The sequence below is a fragment of the Stegostoma tigrinum genome, chromosome 21 (assembly GCF_030684315.1).
Source record: "Stegostoma tigrinum isolate sSteTig4 chromosome 21, sSteTig4.hap1, whole genome shotgun sequence".
Classification (NCBI taxonomy): Eukaryota; Metazoa; Chordata; class Chondrichthyes; order Orectolobiformes; family Stegostomatidae; genus Stegostoma; species Stegostoma tigrinum.
The window spans coordinates 52,457,200-52,475,801 of NC_081374.1; the positions used below are offsets into that span (position 1 = coordinate 52,457,200).

Consider the following 18,602-nt stretch of genomic DNA (forward strand, 5'->3'; position numbering starts at 1 on the left):
GTTGAATTGGTAGGTGTTGTGTATCTGGACTTACAAAATGCTTTTTACAAGTTTCCACACAAGAGGTTAGTAAGCAACATTAAAACTGAGGATATCAGAGGAAAAGTATTGGCATGGACCGGGAACTGGTTGGCAGTTAGGAAGCAGAGAGTTGGAATAAACGGGTTCTTTTCAGTGTGGCAGGCAGTGATGAGTGGGATGACACAGAGTGGATGAGTGGGGAACCCATCAAAACACATAAAATCCTGATAAGACTGGGCAGGCGGGATGCTGGATGAATGTTCCCAACATTGGGAAGTCCAAAACAAGTGGTCACAGTCTAAGAACAAGGGGTAAGCCATTCTGGACTGTGATAAGAAAGAATTTCATTCACTCAGAGAACTGTGTCTCTGTGGAAGTCTCCATAACAGGAAGTTGTTGGGGCAATGTCAATAGATCTACTCAAGAGCTGGGTATGGGCCTTAAGAATAAAGGGATCAAGGGAATAGGATACTGAGATTACATTTGTAGCCAAGATTCACACAGTGATAATCGGGGCCGCAGATGCTGGAGAATCCGAGATAACAAGGTGTCGAGCTGGATGAACACAGCAGGCCAAGCAACATCTTTGGAGCAGAAATGCTGACGTTTCGAGCTGAGACCCTTCATCAGAAATGGGGGAGGGGAAGAGGGTACTGAAATAAATAGGGAGAGATGGGGAGGCAGATTGAAGATGGATAGAGGAGAAGGTAGGTGGAGAGGAGGCAGATGAGTTAAAGAGGCAGGGATGGAGCCGGTAAAGTTGGGTGTAGGTGGAGAGGGCAGGAGCAGATAGGTCAGCCCGGGGAGGGTGGACAGGTCAAGCGGGTGAGATGAGGTTCGTAGGTCTGAAATGGGGGTGGGGCTTGAGGTGGTTGGAAGTGATAGGCGAGAAGAACAACTGGTCAGGGAGGTGGGGATGAGCTGGGCTGGTTTTGGGATGCGATAGCGGGAGGGGAGATTTTAAAGCTTGTGAATTTCACATTGATAGCATTTGGCTGCAGGGTTCCCAAGCAGAATATGAGCTGCTGTTCCAGCAACCATTGGGTGGCATCATTGTGGCACTGCAGGAGGCCCAGGATGGACATGACGTCTGAGGAATGGGAGTGGGAGTTGAAATGATTCGTGGCTGGGAGGTGCCGTAGTTGTTCATGCGAACTGAGCACAGGTGTTCAGCAAAGTGGTCCCCAAGCCTCCACTTGGTTTCCCCGATGTAGAGAAGGCCACAACGGGGACAGTGGATGCAGTATACCACATTAGCAGATGTGCAGGTGAACATCTGCTTGATGTGGAAAGTCTTCTCGGGGCCTGGGATATGGGTGAGGGTGCAGGTGTGGAGGCAGGTATCACACTTCCTGCATTTGCAGGGAAAAGTGCCAGGTGGGGTGGGGCTGGAGGGGAGTGTGGAGCGGACAAGGGACTCACGGAGAGAGTGGATTGCAGATGGGAGAAATGTTGGAGGATGATGAGTTGGATCTGGAAGTTGGTGGAGTGATACATAAGGACGAGGGGGATTGTATTTTGGTGTTTATTGCGGGTGCGGGGCATGAGGGATGAGTTGCGGGAAATGAGGGAAAAATGCTTAAGGGCGTTCTCGACCACTATCGGGGGGCCGTTGTGGTCCTTGAAAAATGAGGACATCTGAGATGTACGGGAGTGGAATGCCTCATCCTGGGAGCTGATGCAGCGGAGGCAAAGGAATTGGGAATACGGGATGGCATTGTTGCATGAAGGTGGGTGGGAGGAGGTGTATTCGAGATAGCTGTGGGGGTCGGTGGGCTTGAAATGGATATTGGTTTCGAGGTGGTTGGCCAACATGGAAACAGAGAGGTCCAGGAAGGTGATGGAAGTGTTCGAGATTGTCCAGGTGAACTGAAGGTTGGGATGGAAGGTGTTGGTGAAGTGGATGAACTGTTCAATCTCCTCGTGGGAGCACAGGTCTGCACCGCAACAGTCATCAAAGTAACGTAGGAAGAGGTGGGGTTTTAGGGCAAGTGTAGGTAGGCCACACCCTTTGTCTGTTAGAAGCGGGAGGAACCGAAAGAGAAGTTGTCAACGGTGAGGACGAGTTCGCCGAAGCGGACGAGGGTGTCAGTGGAGGAATACTGATTAGGCCTGCAGGACAGGAAGAAGCGGAGGGTCTTTCGACCATCTGCATGGGGGATGTATGTGTACAGGGACTGGACGTCCACCGTAAAAATGAGGTGTTGGGGGCTGGGGATTTAGAAGTTCTGGAGAAAGTGGAGGGCTTGGGTGGTGTCACGGACGTAGGTAGGGAGTTTCTGCACCAAGGGGGAGAAATGGAGTACAGATAGGTAGAGATGAATTCGGTGGGGCAGGAGCAGGTGGAGACAGTGGGTTGACCAGGGCAATCAGGTTTGTGGATTTTCGGAAGGAGATAGAAGCGGGCGGTGTGGAGTTGGGGAACAATGACGTTGGAGGCTGTGGGTGGGAGGTCACCTGAGGTGATGAGGTTGTGGATGGTTTGGGAGATGATGCTTTGGCGTTCGGGGGTGGGGCCATGATCCAGGGGGCGGCAGGAGGAAGTGTCGGAGAGTTGGCGCCTGGCCTCAGCGATGTAGAATTCAGTGCGATGCTCCACCGGGGCCTCCCTTGTCTGCGGGCTTCATGGTGAGGTTGGAATTGGAACGAAGGGAGTGGAGGGCTGCACGTTCTGTGGGGGAGAGTTGGTGTGGATGAGAGAGGTGGAGAGTTTGTGGCGAATGATGTTTTGACGGCAGTTGGAGATGAATAGGTCGAGGGACGGTCAGAGGCCTTGGGGTGGTGTCCAGGAGGATGGGGTGTGTTGGAGGCAGGAGAAGGAGTCATTAGAGGAAGAATTAGGCTCATGGTTAGAGAAGTTAATGTGGAGAAGACGTTGGCGGAAGAACTGCTCTATGTCCACACGTGACCAGTATGCGTTGATGTGTGGGTGGAGTGGGACAAAGGTGAGCCCTTTACTGAGGACAGGCAATTCATCATCAGGAACTGGGAGGTCTGGGGGGATGGGAAAGAGTCGGCAGGGCTGGGTGCTGCTGTCTCATCTGGAGCTTCTGGCTGTGGGCAGAGAGATGTCAGCTCACACAATTGTGGTTTTAAAGAGACTTGAGATAACCTGCCAAAAGTTTAATTCAAAGCTGTTGTTCGTGAGCAGGATTGCAGTTTTAACAGGGAGGAGCTGAAATGAGTCAGTACTGTGTTTCAGCTACAGGCACACATTATCGAGTGAGGCCACCAATTTCCAGCTGTACCCGACTGTTTGACCCTCTGTCTTGCAAGAAGTTTCAAAGAAGATGAAAATGCACTGATTTTGTTTTTGTCAGAATCAACAATCTCATCTCTCACGGAAAGTAAGAATTGCAGATGCTGAAGTCAGAGATAGCACAGTCTGGACTGGAGAAATACAGCAGATCAGGCAGCATCAGATAAGCAGGAAAGTAGACGTTGTGGGTCGGGATCCCTCTGAAGACAGTTTCAGCCAGAAACGTTGCCTTTCCCGCTACCTGACCTGCCACGTTTCTCCAGCTCCTTACTTCTTCATCTGTCAGGCTCTTTCGGGAAACACGCATACTCTCACGCACTATCTATCTTTATAAAGAGTAGAGGTGAAATACCACGTACAGTGGCAATCGACGAGTAAAATTTGAGTGTTTTGGCCAGTAACAGTGGTTGGTGTTGCAGGAATAAAACCACTCCAAACAGGAGGCAAAGAGCGAGGAGCAGTCCCGCTTCCAGCCCCACTCCTCGCATTGGAGCAGCTCCACCCCATGACATCCCCAATCCCAAACCAACCTCACCCTGACAGGACTACTCCCCAACAAGCCTAATCTGTCACAGCTACCATGAAACAACTACCCCCCAACACACTAACCCTGGGCACAACTGGCCCTGACAAGAATATTCCCTGATGTGGCTATGCCTGGACACAGCTACTACTTGACAGATCTGCCCCTTGACACCGCTGTACCCGAACATAACTACCTCTGGCATGAATTCCCTCTGACACCACTGTCCCCCGAAAGGACTGCACTGTCACAGCTATGCCGAACATGCCTGTCCCCAAATGCAACCGCCCCTGACATGATGACCCCCCAGCACGAATGCCAGTCCGACATAACAAACCCTCAACACAGCTACCGCATCACAACTACCCCCTGAAGTGACAATTCCGCAACAGGACTGATCCCCCGGCTCCCACCCACATGACGAACACCCTGAACACAACTGCCCCCTAACATTACGACCCCCAATATGTCTGCCTCCTGACACAACAACTCCTCGACATATCTGTCCCCTGATATCACCAACCGATCATATCACATGACTGTCCATCATATGTTGACCTCCCTGATTACATCTACCCCTCTGGCACAACTACCCCTGACATGATAACTGCTCTTACAGGACTAGCCCCTGACACACTGACCCGGACACAACTGCCCCCAATACATGAACCTCAGACAAAATTGCCCCGTGGGAAGAATACTCCCTGACGTGTCTATGCTCGAACACAGCTATCACTTGACAGACACAACGATGCTCCTAACACACATTACCCCTGCAATAACTACCCCCTTCGTATGCCTTCTTATCTGACAGAACTACTTCCTTGAGGTGAAACTTTTCATCATGTTTGGCACATTCTCTAAATTTGTGTTGACCAAAGGACTGAAACGCAAGAAGCCAACAATCCACAGGGATAGAGCAACAATTTCTCCAGCATCATAAGAGGGTGCTGCTCGGCCAGACGCGGAAGGAGAAACAGCGTTGACTGTTAACTGTTCGTCTTCATCCACTGATGACCTGCCAGCAGGCTCGGTTCAGGGATTGGGGAAGGTGCCCAACAAGGTGCTCATTTGGGTGTCACAGCAGTTTGCAATCACCCTCACATTCCCGAGCTTACTATTTTACAAGTAGGATTCTAACTCAGAGGCGGTGGTGGCCACTTCTGGAGGGCTCTCGGAAGCTCTTCCTCAGATGGATCGTCTGTCTGGAAAATTCCAGTTTAACTCACTACATTCCTTTGGCAGATGGCTTTTGCTGATGAATTTCTGCGGAATGCAAGTGGGGGTCTATTCAGTATGCGTGAGAGAGGTCCCCAAACCTTTTCTCTTTATACACTGATAGAAAATTCCACAGTCTGCTATGAGGTTCTCAGTAATCTTACTCTCACACTCTATTCCCAGCTTCGTAATTACCCTCTTGCTCCACTTTTGCTGACTTCTACATTTTCCCAACACTTCGGTCTATTGTTTTTCTCATCATTTGTAGGCCAGCTTTTTGCATCCAATGTAATCGCTACCTTGCATTTTAAGCCATGATTTTCCCCTCATTGCGCATCTTGTTCCAGACAGGGATATGACATTTTTGTATTCACCCATGCACTCCGTAAATGCTCATCACTGTCTATCCACTGCCATTCCATTCTGTAACATTGCCCAATCCATCATAGCCAACTCACACCATGTTCCATTATTGTTTCCCTTCTCAGGATTCAGGATTATTGTCTGAGAATCAACAACTTCACTCCCCATCCTTCTAGTTGCATCCGTAAGGAGTCTCCCAGAACTACATTACCAATTATTCCTTTCTCACTGCGTAAGACGCAGGCTAAGAGGCTTGTCCTCAATTTTTCATCAATGTATTAGCCTTGAAAATCATGCAGTGGGCTCAATTGTAATTAATTTTATTTTCACAAACTACATGCAGATTAATGCCACCCATGATTACAACTATTCCTTAACTGTATGCAGTTCTAGTTTTCTATTTAATACAAATTTCAAAACGACCATGGCAATTTTGTGGTCGAGATCTTAATGCCTTTTGCCACCTGATATCTCTCAATGTTACTCACATCGTACATTTCCTCAGCTGATAACTTTCCTCAATATTGTGCTTGTATCATCTCGAACAGGTAATTCACCTCCACTGCCTTTTCCATTATGGCTGTCCTTCCCAAATACTGAATACAATTGAATAGTCAGCTGTCAGTTCTGGTCCCTTGCAGCAATGTTTTTATAATTCCAATGACATCACAGCCGTTATCGTAATTGATTCATACACTTCATTTTGAATAACTTAAGGCTTGTCTTTTTAACATTCCTTGCCCACTTTCCATTATTTTTTCCGATGTCCTTGTTTGATTCTGTCCCTCTGCCTATCGTGCCTCTTATTCATCTCTTTGGCTTTTTCTCTTTGCCTTCACTCTACTTCTCCTGACTCCCTGCATAGCTTCCCACTCCCTGCCAATTTAAACTAAACCCTCCCCAACCACTCTCACTCATATTCCCCCACGGGCATCTGTGGCTGCAGACCAGACTCCAAGATGACATAGGTAACAAAGTGATGAGCTGGATGAACACAACAGGACAAGCAGCATCTTTGGAGCGGGAAAGCTGATGTTCCGAGCCGAGACATTTCATCAGAAATGGGGGAGGTGAAGTGGGTTCTGAAATCAATAGAGAAACGGGGAGGCGTACCGAAGTTGGATAGAGGAGAAGATAGGTGGAGAGGAGGCAGACAAGTTTAAGAGGCAGGGACGGAGACAGGAAAGGTGAGTGTAGGGAGGAGATAGGTCAGTCCAGGAAGGACGTACAGCTCAAGCGAGTGGGATGAGGTTAGGAGGCAGGAAATGGGAATGAGGCTTGAGGTGGGAGGAGGGGATAGGTGAGAGGAAGAACAGGTTAGGGAGGTTGCGTTGAGCTGGGCTGGTTTTGTGATGTGGGAGGGGGAGGGAATATTTTTAAGCTTGTGAAATCCACAGAGATACCATCGGGCTGCAGGGATACCAAGCAGAATATGAGTTGCTGTTCCTGAAACCTTCTGGTCGCATCATTGTGGCAATGCAGGAGGCCCAGGTTAGAATGTTGCCAGAGGAATGGGAGGGGGAGTTGGGACCCGAAATTGTTCGTGACTGGGAGGTGCATTTGTTTATTGCAAACTGAGCATAGATTCGCCAGGATTTGCAGTTCCTAATTTCCAAGATGGCATGACACCTCTCTCGTATTTAGGGCAAAGGGTAAGCTCCGTGGGCCGAACCAGGTGAAACCAGACCAGTTTGTCCTCGTCCCACCTCCATCAGGAATTAGCAAAATGCCGCCTCGGAGCATCTCTTTATTCCTGTGTACATCTCTTACGTCCTGCTATCTCCTCCCCGAATGGCACATTGCACTGGTCGCGATCCTGAGACATCTACCTTCAAAGCCCGACTTATTAGCTTGCCTCCCATCACCCTATTGTCTGCTATTAGGACTTTCTCCCATTTTGTGTTCCCATGTCATCGGCACCAACGAGCATCATGACCACTGGCTGTTCACCCGCCCACTCATGTAGACACTCTGAAACATTCTTTGTCCCAAATGCGAGAGACGCATCATGCCATCCTGGAGTCTGGTCTGCAGCCACAGAAATCCTACCTGTTCCTCTTACAATTGAACAACTATTGTATTTCCTCAGGCTTAGCTGTTCACATGTGCAGCAGAAACAGTGGTGGTGTCTTGAAATTGGCTGTTGCTTCTTCCCACTGAGAGACCAGATTCCCGTATTGTCTTCTGAGTCCTCTTACTCTGTGTGATGGTCACCCATTCCCTTCCTGCACTCTCGGCGTGAGGTGTGACCACCTCACTGTGTGTTCTATCCACGGCTCTCTGAGCTTTGCAGATGCTCCACAGAATTTCCATCCACCACACCAGTTCTAAAACCCAGGAGTTGTAACTTGAGACAGTTTTTACTCCCATTCCCAGTGCTGGGAATTGGAAATGAGCCCACTTCCCACATTGATCACAAGGGCCATTCCACAGTTTTAAGCCCCCCTGCTCTGATGTACTCCTTTAAATTAAACCCATTGTATGCATTGCTCCTGATGTGGTCTCCTCTATCTCAGGGAGACAAAACACAGACTCAGGGAACGAATCACATTCTTTATGCATTAAACAACCCGACCTTCCAGTTTCCATTCATTTTAATCCCTCTCTCACTCCCCTGGCTACATGTCCATCCTTGGCATCCTCCACTGTCAGACTGAGGCCAAACATAAACTGGAGGAACAACACCTGATATTTCACCTTGGGAGCTGACAGCCTAATGGCCTCAAGACAGACTTCACCATCTTCAATTTCCAAATAGTCCCAGACTGATCGCATTTCCAGCCCTCCCCCACCCCCTGACATTCCTGACATGACCTAACCTGTTAATCTTCCTTCTCAACTATCCAGTCCCGCCTTCCCATGGACCAATCAGCCCCACCTTCCTGCCATTATTTATTTCTGGGCTCTTCTCGTCTTCCCCAGTCCTGATGAAAGGATTTGGCCAAAAACATTGACTTTCCTGTTCCATTGATGCTGTCTGACCTGCTGTGCTTTTCCAGTCTAACACCGATAGACTTTGTTTTCCAGCGTCTGAAGTCTTAATTTTCTCCCTTCTCCACTACCTCTGACAGTCCATTCCAGGAACTCACCACTTCCTGTGTGTTGAAAAAAATCTGGATCACTGGACCCTTTGTATTTCACTCCTCTGACATTCAGCCAATGCTTCTCCAGTTTTTGACTCTCCTAGCTTGGTAAAAAGCTGTCGCTCATTTACCTTATTTATGCCTCTCGTGATTTCATAGTCATCTGTGCGGTCACCCCTGAGTCTCCTTTGCTGCAGGAAAGGAAGTCCCAGCCAATCCAATGCTTCTTATAACTCAAAACTTCTATCAGTATTCTTTCTCTCGAAAAGTGACAAGATCTGAATGGAACAGTCCCAATGTGGTCGCACCAACGCATTGTACAGGTGCAACAAGACATCCCAACTGCTATGATGAATGTTCTGACCAATGAAAGCTAGCATGTGCAAGCAAATCTCAGCACTCTGTCTCACTATGACTATATTTCCAAGGAGCTATGCACCTGTACCCTTTGATCTCTTTATTCTATAACAATCCTCAGGACTTGATGATGTAAGCCCTGCTCTGTTTTGCTTCACTCAAATGCAACACCTTGCATTTATCTAAAGTGAGCTCCATCTGCCATTCCTCAGCCCACTGGCCCAATTGATTAAGTCTGGCACTCATAAGCTGTCACTTATTTCAGGATCCGAGAATGCAAAGAGTCAGGTGTAAGGAACAAATCATTCTTTAGCCTGGTTTGTTTTCCTGATAGAGTCACAGAATTGCTGCAGCAGACGGAGTTATTTGGGTCATCTTATCTGCATTGGTTGCTCAAGAGAGTATCGTTGCTGAATGTTAATCTCCTGCTTTGCCTCAACACCCTTGCAGTACATGTTCTACATTACAATACAGTACATTTCCTTCATGAATGATTATGATATCAATGCAGTGTGGGCCTGGAGGAACACAGCAGGTCAGAGAGCATCAGAGGAGCAGGAAAGTCAACATTTCAGATTCGGACCCTTCATCGCGACTGGTGAGTGAGACAGGAGCTCAGAAATAAATAGAGAGGGGATGGGATGGGGGGAAGGTCAGTGGGTGGTGATTGGTGGATGCAGGTCGGGGATTGTGGCAATTGGTCAATGGGAAGGGTGGAGCTGATAGTTGAGAAGGAATATGGTTGTGTCCGGTCAAGGAAATGAGGATAAGAGGGAAGGCTGGACATGGGGTGAGGTGGGGAGTGGGGTGACACTGAAGTCAGTGAATTCTATGTTGAGGCCATGAGGGTGTAAGTTCCCCAACTGCAATATAAGGTATTGGACATGTCGCCAAGTGACTGTGGAGGGGAGTTGAGATGGTTGGCAACAGGAAGGTGGTGTTGATTGGAGCAGACACAGCACAGATACTCTGCATATTATTTTCTGAGTCTGCACTTGGCCTCTCCACATCGAAGGAACCATAGTGGGAGCAACAAACGCAGTAGACGAGATTGGAGGTGGTTCAGGTGAATCCCTGGCAGATACTGAATGATTGTTTGGTGTCTTGGATGGGGGTGAGAGTGGAGGTGTGGGGGGAGGGGTAGCAGTTCCTGTGGTTTGCCGTGTGGGGGGTGTGGAGTGGACCAGGCGTTAGTGGAGAGAGCAGTCCCTACGAAAAGGAGATAGGGATGGGGAGGGAAATATCTCTTTGGTGTTCGGGTCTGATTGCAAGAGTTGAAAGTGGTCGAGGATGTATTGGATTCAGATGTTGGTAGAGTGGTTTAGGTGGACCAGGGGACTCTATCCTTGTTGCTGCTGCTGGTATTGTGTTTGAGGAGAGAAGTGCAGGGAATGCAGGAGGTCCAGTTGAGTTGTTTCCGCAGGGACTGCTCTCTCCACGACTCCTTCGTGCGCTCCAAAAATTCCCCAACAGCTCCATTATGCCCGAACACTTTCTCTGCAAATGCAGGAAATAATAATAATCTGCCTACACCTTCTCACTCAACTCCATCCATGGCCCCGAACAACCATTCCATTTCCAAAAGGGATTAACCTGTACGTCTTCCAACTTGGTCTATTGTGTCGACCCTTCCCATTGACAAATCTCCACAATCCCTTCCTGCATCCAACTATCATCACCTCAAATACCTTCCCCCAAACCCAGACTACCTCATTTATTTCTGAGCTTCCTTCCGCCTCCACAGTCCTGATGAAGGGCACCAATTTAAAATGTCAACTTTTCTGCTCCACTGAGATTGCCTGACCTGCTGTGTTCCTCCAGGTCCACTCTGTATCATCTCTAAGTTCCTGCATCAGCAGTTCTTACTATTTCCAAGTCACTGACCGATAAGAATTGTTTTCAGTCCCTGTTCATTCCGCCCTGATTTCTGATCATTTCGGCCATTTTTTATGCCACCATCTACAGAAAGAGGTCGAAAATATTTGGTCAATGGCCATACTACGACCTCCTTTATCTTTGTTAATCCCTGATTTCCATTCGCTCAGTGATAAATACATCCTAAAGCTACCTGTATGCTTTCATCTACCCTTGTAGAAATAGAACTTCTTGCTGGTTTATATTTCTCGAAAGATCTGGAGTGTACAGAGCACAGATGCACTGCAAATAACCCACAAATAGTTTGAAGGAATCCAAAATTCTCCCAGTCAGCTGAACAGCAGTGACGAGTTTCATTCACCTTGATACGATCCAAAACATCTGTAGTTAGTAAAGAATGTTATTCCCTTCTCGTTGAAGTGTGTCTCAAGTAAATGTACACTTTTTGAGAAGTATGAAATGCCTCCTGAAAAGTCTAAAGCTGCTGAGTTACCATGCTGCCTTTCACATCCTGTTTTTGCTGTCCTCCATAGCCAACTGTGATTTCACGGGTTTGAATTTCTTTGAATTAAGTTTAAAGACAAAGGTCAGGGCCATGTTTATCAGCCTCAAACTGGAGAACATTTAATCATGTTGTATTCACTCTTGAGTAGTTTGTCTGTGACTGAGCCTGCTCCTCTATCTATCTATCTGATGCTTCTACACATGCACAGCCACACACCCACACTTGGATTGAGATGCAGATAAACAGTGTACTGGCACAGGTGCACAGGCTGTCAAATTAGGCGGGAAAAATCACAGACCAAAGGTCCTGGAGATATCATCTTCTTCCAATGATGTCTATTAGTATGACACCAGGACTGTGGATTAGACAGAAATGTGTGTGACATTGATTCCTGCTGATGTAATTCTTCAGTCAATCTTAATGTTTAATACATTTCACAATTGGAGTAAAGGGATAGTGCACAATATTCTTCAAATGCTTTCTGAACTTAGGATGTGTGATGACATAAATCACAGTGTTTGTGCAGCAACTCAGCATCTGGAGCATGTAGCCCAGTTCCATTACATAACGAGGCAGATATACAGACTTATATCCGAAAGAATACGCTCTCCAAAATATGGAATACACCATTGATACTGACCACAATAGAATTAAATTTCCTGAGAGAAGAAACAATAAAATGATGGAATTCTTTCGATTCTTCATCTCTGGGTCTTTGGTGCTCTTTCTGTTGCTCTGCTGATGGAGTCTCCTGCGGGATCTGCTGGTCACTGCAATGTGTCTAACCGTTAAAACATTGAGAAGCAGAATGAGAATAAAGGCAACTCCTGGTGTTATAATGTAATGACAGAACTCAATTGCTGCCCAGAATGGAGAAGCTTGCACATCCCTTGTCACCCAACAAAACCAGGAGGTGCCTCTGTCTCGATACTTCTTGCTGAGCATAAAATACCAGAAAATGTTCTTCGAACAGCTCAATGCAGTCACTGTTGCCAGAACCACGGCTGCTGTTTTCACATTGCAATATTTACTTCTCAGATTTGGGCAACAAATGGCTACAAATCGGTCAAATGTGAATGTGACGGTGAACCAGACAGAACAGTCAGTGGCTGCATGAATGAAGACAGCGTGGATATTACACACATGGATACCTTCGAATAAGTGATTCTCTACTACATAGACAAATGGAATGCGTCGCAATATGAGGTCAATGATAATGACCACGAGATCTGCTATTGCCATGGCTATCAGGTAATGAGAGACACATCGGGAGAGACCACACTTTTCCTGGGACAGGATCACAACTGTTACTATGTTGGCTGTGAGGAAAGCAAACAATTTTATAGTTTCTGCTTGGAACTATGTTACTGATTGAGATGTACAAATGGCATTTTGTATCCGTTCCTGTCAAAAAAATGTTTGCATCAATGTTCAGTTTATTTCGTGGATCCAACGAACATTATTCCTTAAATTGAACACGAAATGAAAATATAAGATGAGATAAAAGTTGCTGTTGACTGAAGTGTTCATGACTGTTGCAACATATTTGCCCGAAATTGGAAATCACAGAAACTTTGCCTGAATTGTCTATGGATGCTTTTGGATATGGGTAAGATCGAGGAGATGCTACCCTCATGCAAACACGTTATGGAACCAGTGGTAAAACAATGGTGTTTGCAAATGCAAGGAAGGGTTCTCGCATTCATCGTTCAAATATCTCCAATGCACAGCCATGAGGTCAGTGGAGGAATGATACTGACTCAGTGAGCACTCAGTAAGACACTGAGATAGCCAGGATTACACAGGTAACAGCTGGATGGAGAGGAAACCAAGAAGCAGTCAAGATGACAGAGTAAATTTCAAGCACGGTAAGGTCCTTATCAATGGTTGGCAGAATGAACAACACAGAGAAAAGAAAATAAGAGCAGCAAGTGTTGCACTGTAAATATCACAATTACTCGAAATACAAAAGACTTACCAGGCACTGCAACAATGGCGAGAATCGGATAATAAATGCATTGGATAATCTGAAGAATAATTCGAATACGGACTCTCAATGGCTTCAGACCAGAAATAGCAGAAAGAGTATTCAACATCGCAATGAAACCCCTTCCCAATGTTTTCCCATTCCCATCGACTGTTCTCACATTTTGAACCATTGTCAAACTATTCCAATCTGTTGTTGTAACATTCCAATCGTTTGTTCTTCGATTCAAATCCAGTGTTACATTGTTCCAATCCATCATTGCCAGATTCCAATACATTGTTGCATCATTCTAACCTATTACTCTGCAATTGTAAACTGTGATCTGTCCGAGTCCCTCTCTCTCTCTCTCTTCCTCTCTCTCTCTCTCTGTCTCTCTGATGTCCCAGATCTCTGTTAGTACCACGGCTGTCTTTCCCAGTGACACTGAGAGGAAAAATTGAACAATGCCCCTTATAAGTCGATGTAGTACACCCTGCAGCAATACAATTAGGGTCCATGGAGACTGACATTAGTGACAGTTACTGAACAAACAATTAATCTTTCCATCCTATCTCCTCTGTGCCAGAGTCAATTGATGTAATTACCCTGGTGATTTCAGAGGTAAGCTGAGGAAAGAGTGATGTCATGAATGAATGTACAGTCTGTAAAATGGGACTGGGGCTCGAGTCTGAGCATGACAACTGTTGAGGTCTGTTTCAGAGAGGGAGTGAATGGACCATGTAATTACAGGTCAGTGTATACATTGAAAGTCATGGCATAAAGTGACAGGGGAAGCCTGAAGCATGACACACTGGGTGAGCTGATGAAAATAAAGTGGTGAGCAGTTGTTCAGACAGCAAGGAGATGTCTGGTCTGTTCAGCCTCCTTCAACTGATAGCACAGAACTGACACCACCACACCTCCACCCTTATCAAACCATCTCCATAGTTCCAAATCATAGCCATTCATGTACATTTCCATGTGCCTTGATATCATTAGTAACTTGAAATCTACTAATCTCTGCTTCCACAAGTTGCCTTCGGCACAGTGTTTCAAAAATTCATCATTCTAGAAGTGAAACGGTTCCTCCTCATCTCAGTTCGAAGTGGGCTGCCCTTTATTCTGAGAAGGTTCTCACACACAGGGCCAGAGAAATATCCTTCCTGCCCTTCCTGTCAATCCCTTTGAGCATTTTAGAATTTTCTCAGATATTACTGAATTCATCTAACTCCAGATATTCCAGTCTCCTTCATCATTAAGTAAGGAGGACAAACCTGTACACGTCTGCTTTCCTGTCTTTATTCTGATGCCTTCACTTCCCGACCTTGTTGAAGCTATTTCAGCCTGAAATGCACACAAGGGCTCAGCCCCCACAGCTCTCTGTGACAATGAGTTCCAAAGACTCTTGATCCTCTGAGAGAAGAAATTTCCCCTCTTCTCAGTCTTCAATTAATGCCCCTTCATTCTGAGACAGTGCCCTTTGTTCTGAGACTCTCATAAGAGGGGAAACATTTTCTGTACAGCCCACTGTCAACACTCTCCATGTGATTGCCTCTCATTCCTCTAAACTCCATTGACTACTCTAGTAATCTGTTTAATCTGTTCTCCATAGCCAAGTCTTCTATCCTGGGACCATCCTTGAGAACATTTTTGATCTGCCCCCGACGAAATGTTGTCTCTTCTATCAGCAGTACCTTTCACATTTGCAGAAATACTTCCCTCTTCTTATAATCCAACTCCCTTGAAGTATTGGCCAATATTCCATTAGCTTTTATGATTACTTGATAGCTTTCAGAATTTTGTGCACATCTTATGCCAAGTTCCCTTGTATTGAAGCTTTCTGCAGTCTTTCTCGATTAAAATAATACACTGTTCTGTTGCTCTCGCTTCCAAACAGAACAACTTCATGTTTTCTCACATTCAACTTCATTTTCAAACGTTCCCTGTTCATTTTGAACAAGGCGTGGAGTTGCCAGTTTTGAACTGGGATGGACAGGGTTAAAAGTCACACAACAGCGGCTTATCCTGCAACAGGTTTATAAATAAGCTTATGCCTTCAAATAGACCTGTTCGATTATAACATGGTTTTTGTGATTTTGGATTTTGGTGAGTATTTCTCTTACAATGCATTGTGTCCACTCTGACATTTTTTTCATTTTTGATGCTATCACTCAGCTGAAGACTCTATGCACTGCAAAACCAGCTTGGGCGAGTGTTTTGAGATAACAAGGTGGAGAGCTGGATGCGCATAGCAGGATAAGCAACATCAGAGGAGCAAGAAAGCTGATGTTTCAGGTCTGGACCCTTCTGAAGGAAAAATATATGAGTGTTCTGAATGCTTGGAACTGCATGGGAAATTATACCAAATGATTTCATCTCGGGGAGGTCATGCCTGAGAAATCCTTTAGAATTCTTTGAGGAGGTAACAAGCAGGGTAGACCAAGGAGAGCCAATTGATGTTATCTCCCTGGAATTCAAGAAGGCATTTGACAAGGTGCTGCACAGGATGCTGCTGAGTATAACAAGGTCCCATGGTGTTAGAGGCAAGGTGATAGCATGGAGAGAGGATTGGCTATCTGGCAGAAAGCAGAGAGTGGGGCAAAATGGTCTTTCTCATGATGGGAGCCAGTAGCAAGTTGTATTCCATAAGGGTCAGTGCAGGGACCACAACATTTCACTTTATACATTATTGATTCAGATGAAGGAATTGAGGGCATTCTGGAAAAGTTAGCCGATGATAAAAAGACAGGAAGAGCAACAGGTAGTATTGAAGAGGAGGGTGAACTTCTGAAGGATGGCCAGGTTTGGAGAGTGGGAAAAGAAGTGGCCAATGGAATACAATGTGGGAGAGTGTGAGGCTGGACACATTGGGAGGAAGAATAGAGGCATAGACAGCTCTAAATGGGGAGAAAATTCAGAAATCTAAAGTGCAAAAGGACTTGGGAGTTTCTTGAGGTGAACTTGCATGTTTGGTCTGTAGTTAAGAACGCAAATCCAATTTTAGCATTTATTTGGAGATGCCTAGAATATAAAAGCAGGGACTAATCACTGAGGCTTTATAAAGGTTTGGTCAGATCACATTGAGAGTGCAGTGAACAATTTTGGGCTTCATACCTCCGGAAGAATGTATCCGGCCTGGAGAACTTCCAGAGCAGGTCCACGAGAACGATTCTTGGAATGAAAGGCTGAACATATGAGAATGCTTGAGAACTCTGGGTCCATACTTGATACAGTTCATAAGGATACGAGGTGTCCTCATTGGAACTTAAGGAATCGTGAACAGCCTGGAGAGCGTGGACATTAGGAGGATGTTTTCATTGGCAGGAAAACCTTGGATCTGAGAGCACAGACTTAGAGTAAAGGGAAGATCCTTCAAAACGGAGATAAGGAGAAACTTTTTCAAACAGTGATTGATGAATTATTGACCATATTTAAGACAGAATTAGATGCATTCTTGATTGCCAAGAGCATCAAGGGTTACAGAGAGAAAGCTGGAAAATGGATTTGAGAAACTTATCAGCCATGATTGAAAGGTGGAGCAGCCTCACTAGGCTGAATGACCTAATTTCTGGTCCTATATCTAATGGTCATATGCATTAGGACTCCCAGATCTCTCTGCATCTCAGAGCTCTGCAACCTCTCATGATTCAGACAATATGCTAATATTTTTTGCTGCAAGATTGATGTTTGTGGAGAGCAGTCAGATTTGAATGCACTTGTTGATTCCAGACTTAAAAAAACTCCCATTTTTCAGCGTCCATCCACGATTTGGGTGTGTGATATTCTGTCAAGGGCACACACGGTGTCTCAATCCTCCACAGGGATCATGGTCTTCCTCAGTAGAGAGATGCTCTCTGTGAATTTGCTGGTGTCCATAGTACAGACCTGGTCGGTGAGATCCATGAACTCTGAAACTGACCTTAAAAACACAGGCCCCAAACCCCACCTCTTCCTCCGGTAAATTGATGACTGTATCGGCGCCGCCTCTTGCTCCCCAGAGGAGCTCGAACAGTTCATCCACTTCACCAACACCTTCCACCCCAACCTTCAGTTCACCTGGGCCATCTCCAGCACATCCCTCACCTTCCTGGACCTCTCAGTCTCCATCTCAGGCAACCAGCTTGTAACTGATGTCCATTTCAAGCCCACTGACTCCCACAGCTACCTAGAATACACCTCCTCCCACCCACCCTCCTGCAAAAATTCCATCCCCTATTCCCAATTCCTCCGCCTCCGCCGCATCTGCTCCCACGATAAGACATTCCACTCCCGCACATCCCAGATGTCCAAGTTCTTTAAGGACCGCAACTTTCCCCCCACGGTGATTGAGAACGCCCTTGACCGCGTCTCCCGCATTTCCCGCGACACATCCCTCACACCCCGCCCCCGCCACAACCGCCCCAAGAGGATCCCCCTCGTTCTCACACACCACCCTACCAACCTCCGGATACAACGCATTATCCTCCGACACTTCCGCCATTTACAATCCGACCCCACCACCCAAGACATTTTTCCATCCCCTCCCCTGTCTGCTTTCCGGAGAGACCACTCTCTCCGTGACTCCCTTGTTCGCTCCACACTGCCCTCCAACCCCACCACACCCGGCACCTTCCCCTGCAACCGCAGGAAATGCTACACTTGTCCCCACACCTCCTCCCTCACCCCCATCCCAGGCCCCAAGATGACATTCCACATTAAGCAGAGGTTCACCTGCACATCTGCCAATGTGGTATACTGCATCCACTGTACCCGGTGCGGCTTCCTCTACATTGGGGAAACCAAGCGGAGGCTTGGGGACCGCTTTGCAGAACACCTCCGCTCAGTTCGCAACAAACAACTGCACCTCCCAGTCGCAAACCATTTCCACTCCCCCTCCCATTCTCTTGATGACATGTCCATCATGGGCCTCCTGCACTGCCACAATGATGCCACCCGAAGGTTGCAGGAACAGCAACTCATATTCCGCCTGGGAACCCTGCAGCCATATGGTATCAATGTGGACTTCACCAGTTTCAAAATCTCCCCTTCCCCCACTGCATCCCTAAACCAGCCCAGTTCATCCCCTCCCCCCACTGCACTACACAACCAGCCCAGCTCTTCCCCCCCACCCACTGCATCCCAAAACCAGTCCAACCTGTCTCTGCCTCCCTAACCGGTTCTTCCTCTCACCCATCCCTTCTTCCCACCCCAAGCCGCACCCCCAGCTACCTACTAACCTCATCCCACCTCCTTGACCTGTCCGTCTTCCCTGGACTGACCTATCCCCTCCCTACCTCCCCACCTACACCCTCTCCACCTATCTTCTTTACTCTCCATCTTCGGTCCGCCTCCCCCTCTCTCCCTATTTATTCCAGTTCCCTCCCCCCATCCCCCTCTCTGATGAAGGGTCTAGGCCCGAAACGTCAGCTTTTGTGCTCCTGAGATGCTGCTTG

At 46.9% G+C, this 18,602-nt stretch overlaps 1 protein-coding gene across 1 annotated transcript; it reads right to left on the reverse strand.

Moving 5' to 3' along the window:
- Positions 1–11,521: 11,521 nt before the first annotated feature.
- On the reverse strand, positions 11,522–13,593 carry LOC132210814 (probable G-protein coupled receptor 139). Its single transcript, XM_059653248.1, has 2 exons — positions 13,183–13,593; positions 11,522–12,523 (listed from the first exon to the last, which is right to left on the reverse strand). The coding sequence occupies exons 1-2, from the start codon at positions 13,466–13,468 to the stop codon at positions 11,622–11,624; spliced, it is 1,188 nt and encodes a 395-aa protein (XP_059509231.1). The 5' UTR covers positions 13,469–13,593; the 3' UTR covers positions 11,522–11,621.
- Between the last annotated feature and the right edge of the window lie 5,009 nt (positions 13,594–18,602).

What these genes read in the sequence shown, in the direction of transcription:
- LOC132210814 (XM_059653248.1), bottom strand. Translation starts at nt 13,468, where the DNA reads ATGTATTGGAATCTGGCAATGATGGATTGGAACAATGTAACACTGGAT. An exon ending in CGCCATTGTTGCAGTGCCTG is followed by an intron (nt 12,524 to 13,182) that starts GTAAGTCTTTTG and finishes CTTTCCTCACAG; the next exon opens with CCAACATAGTAACAGTTGTG.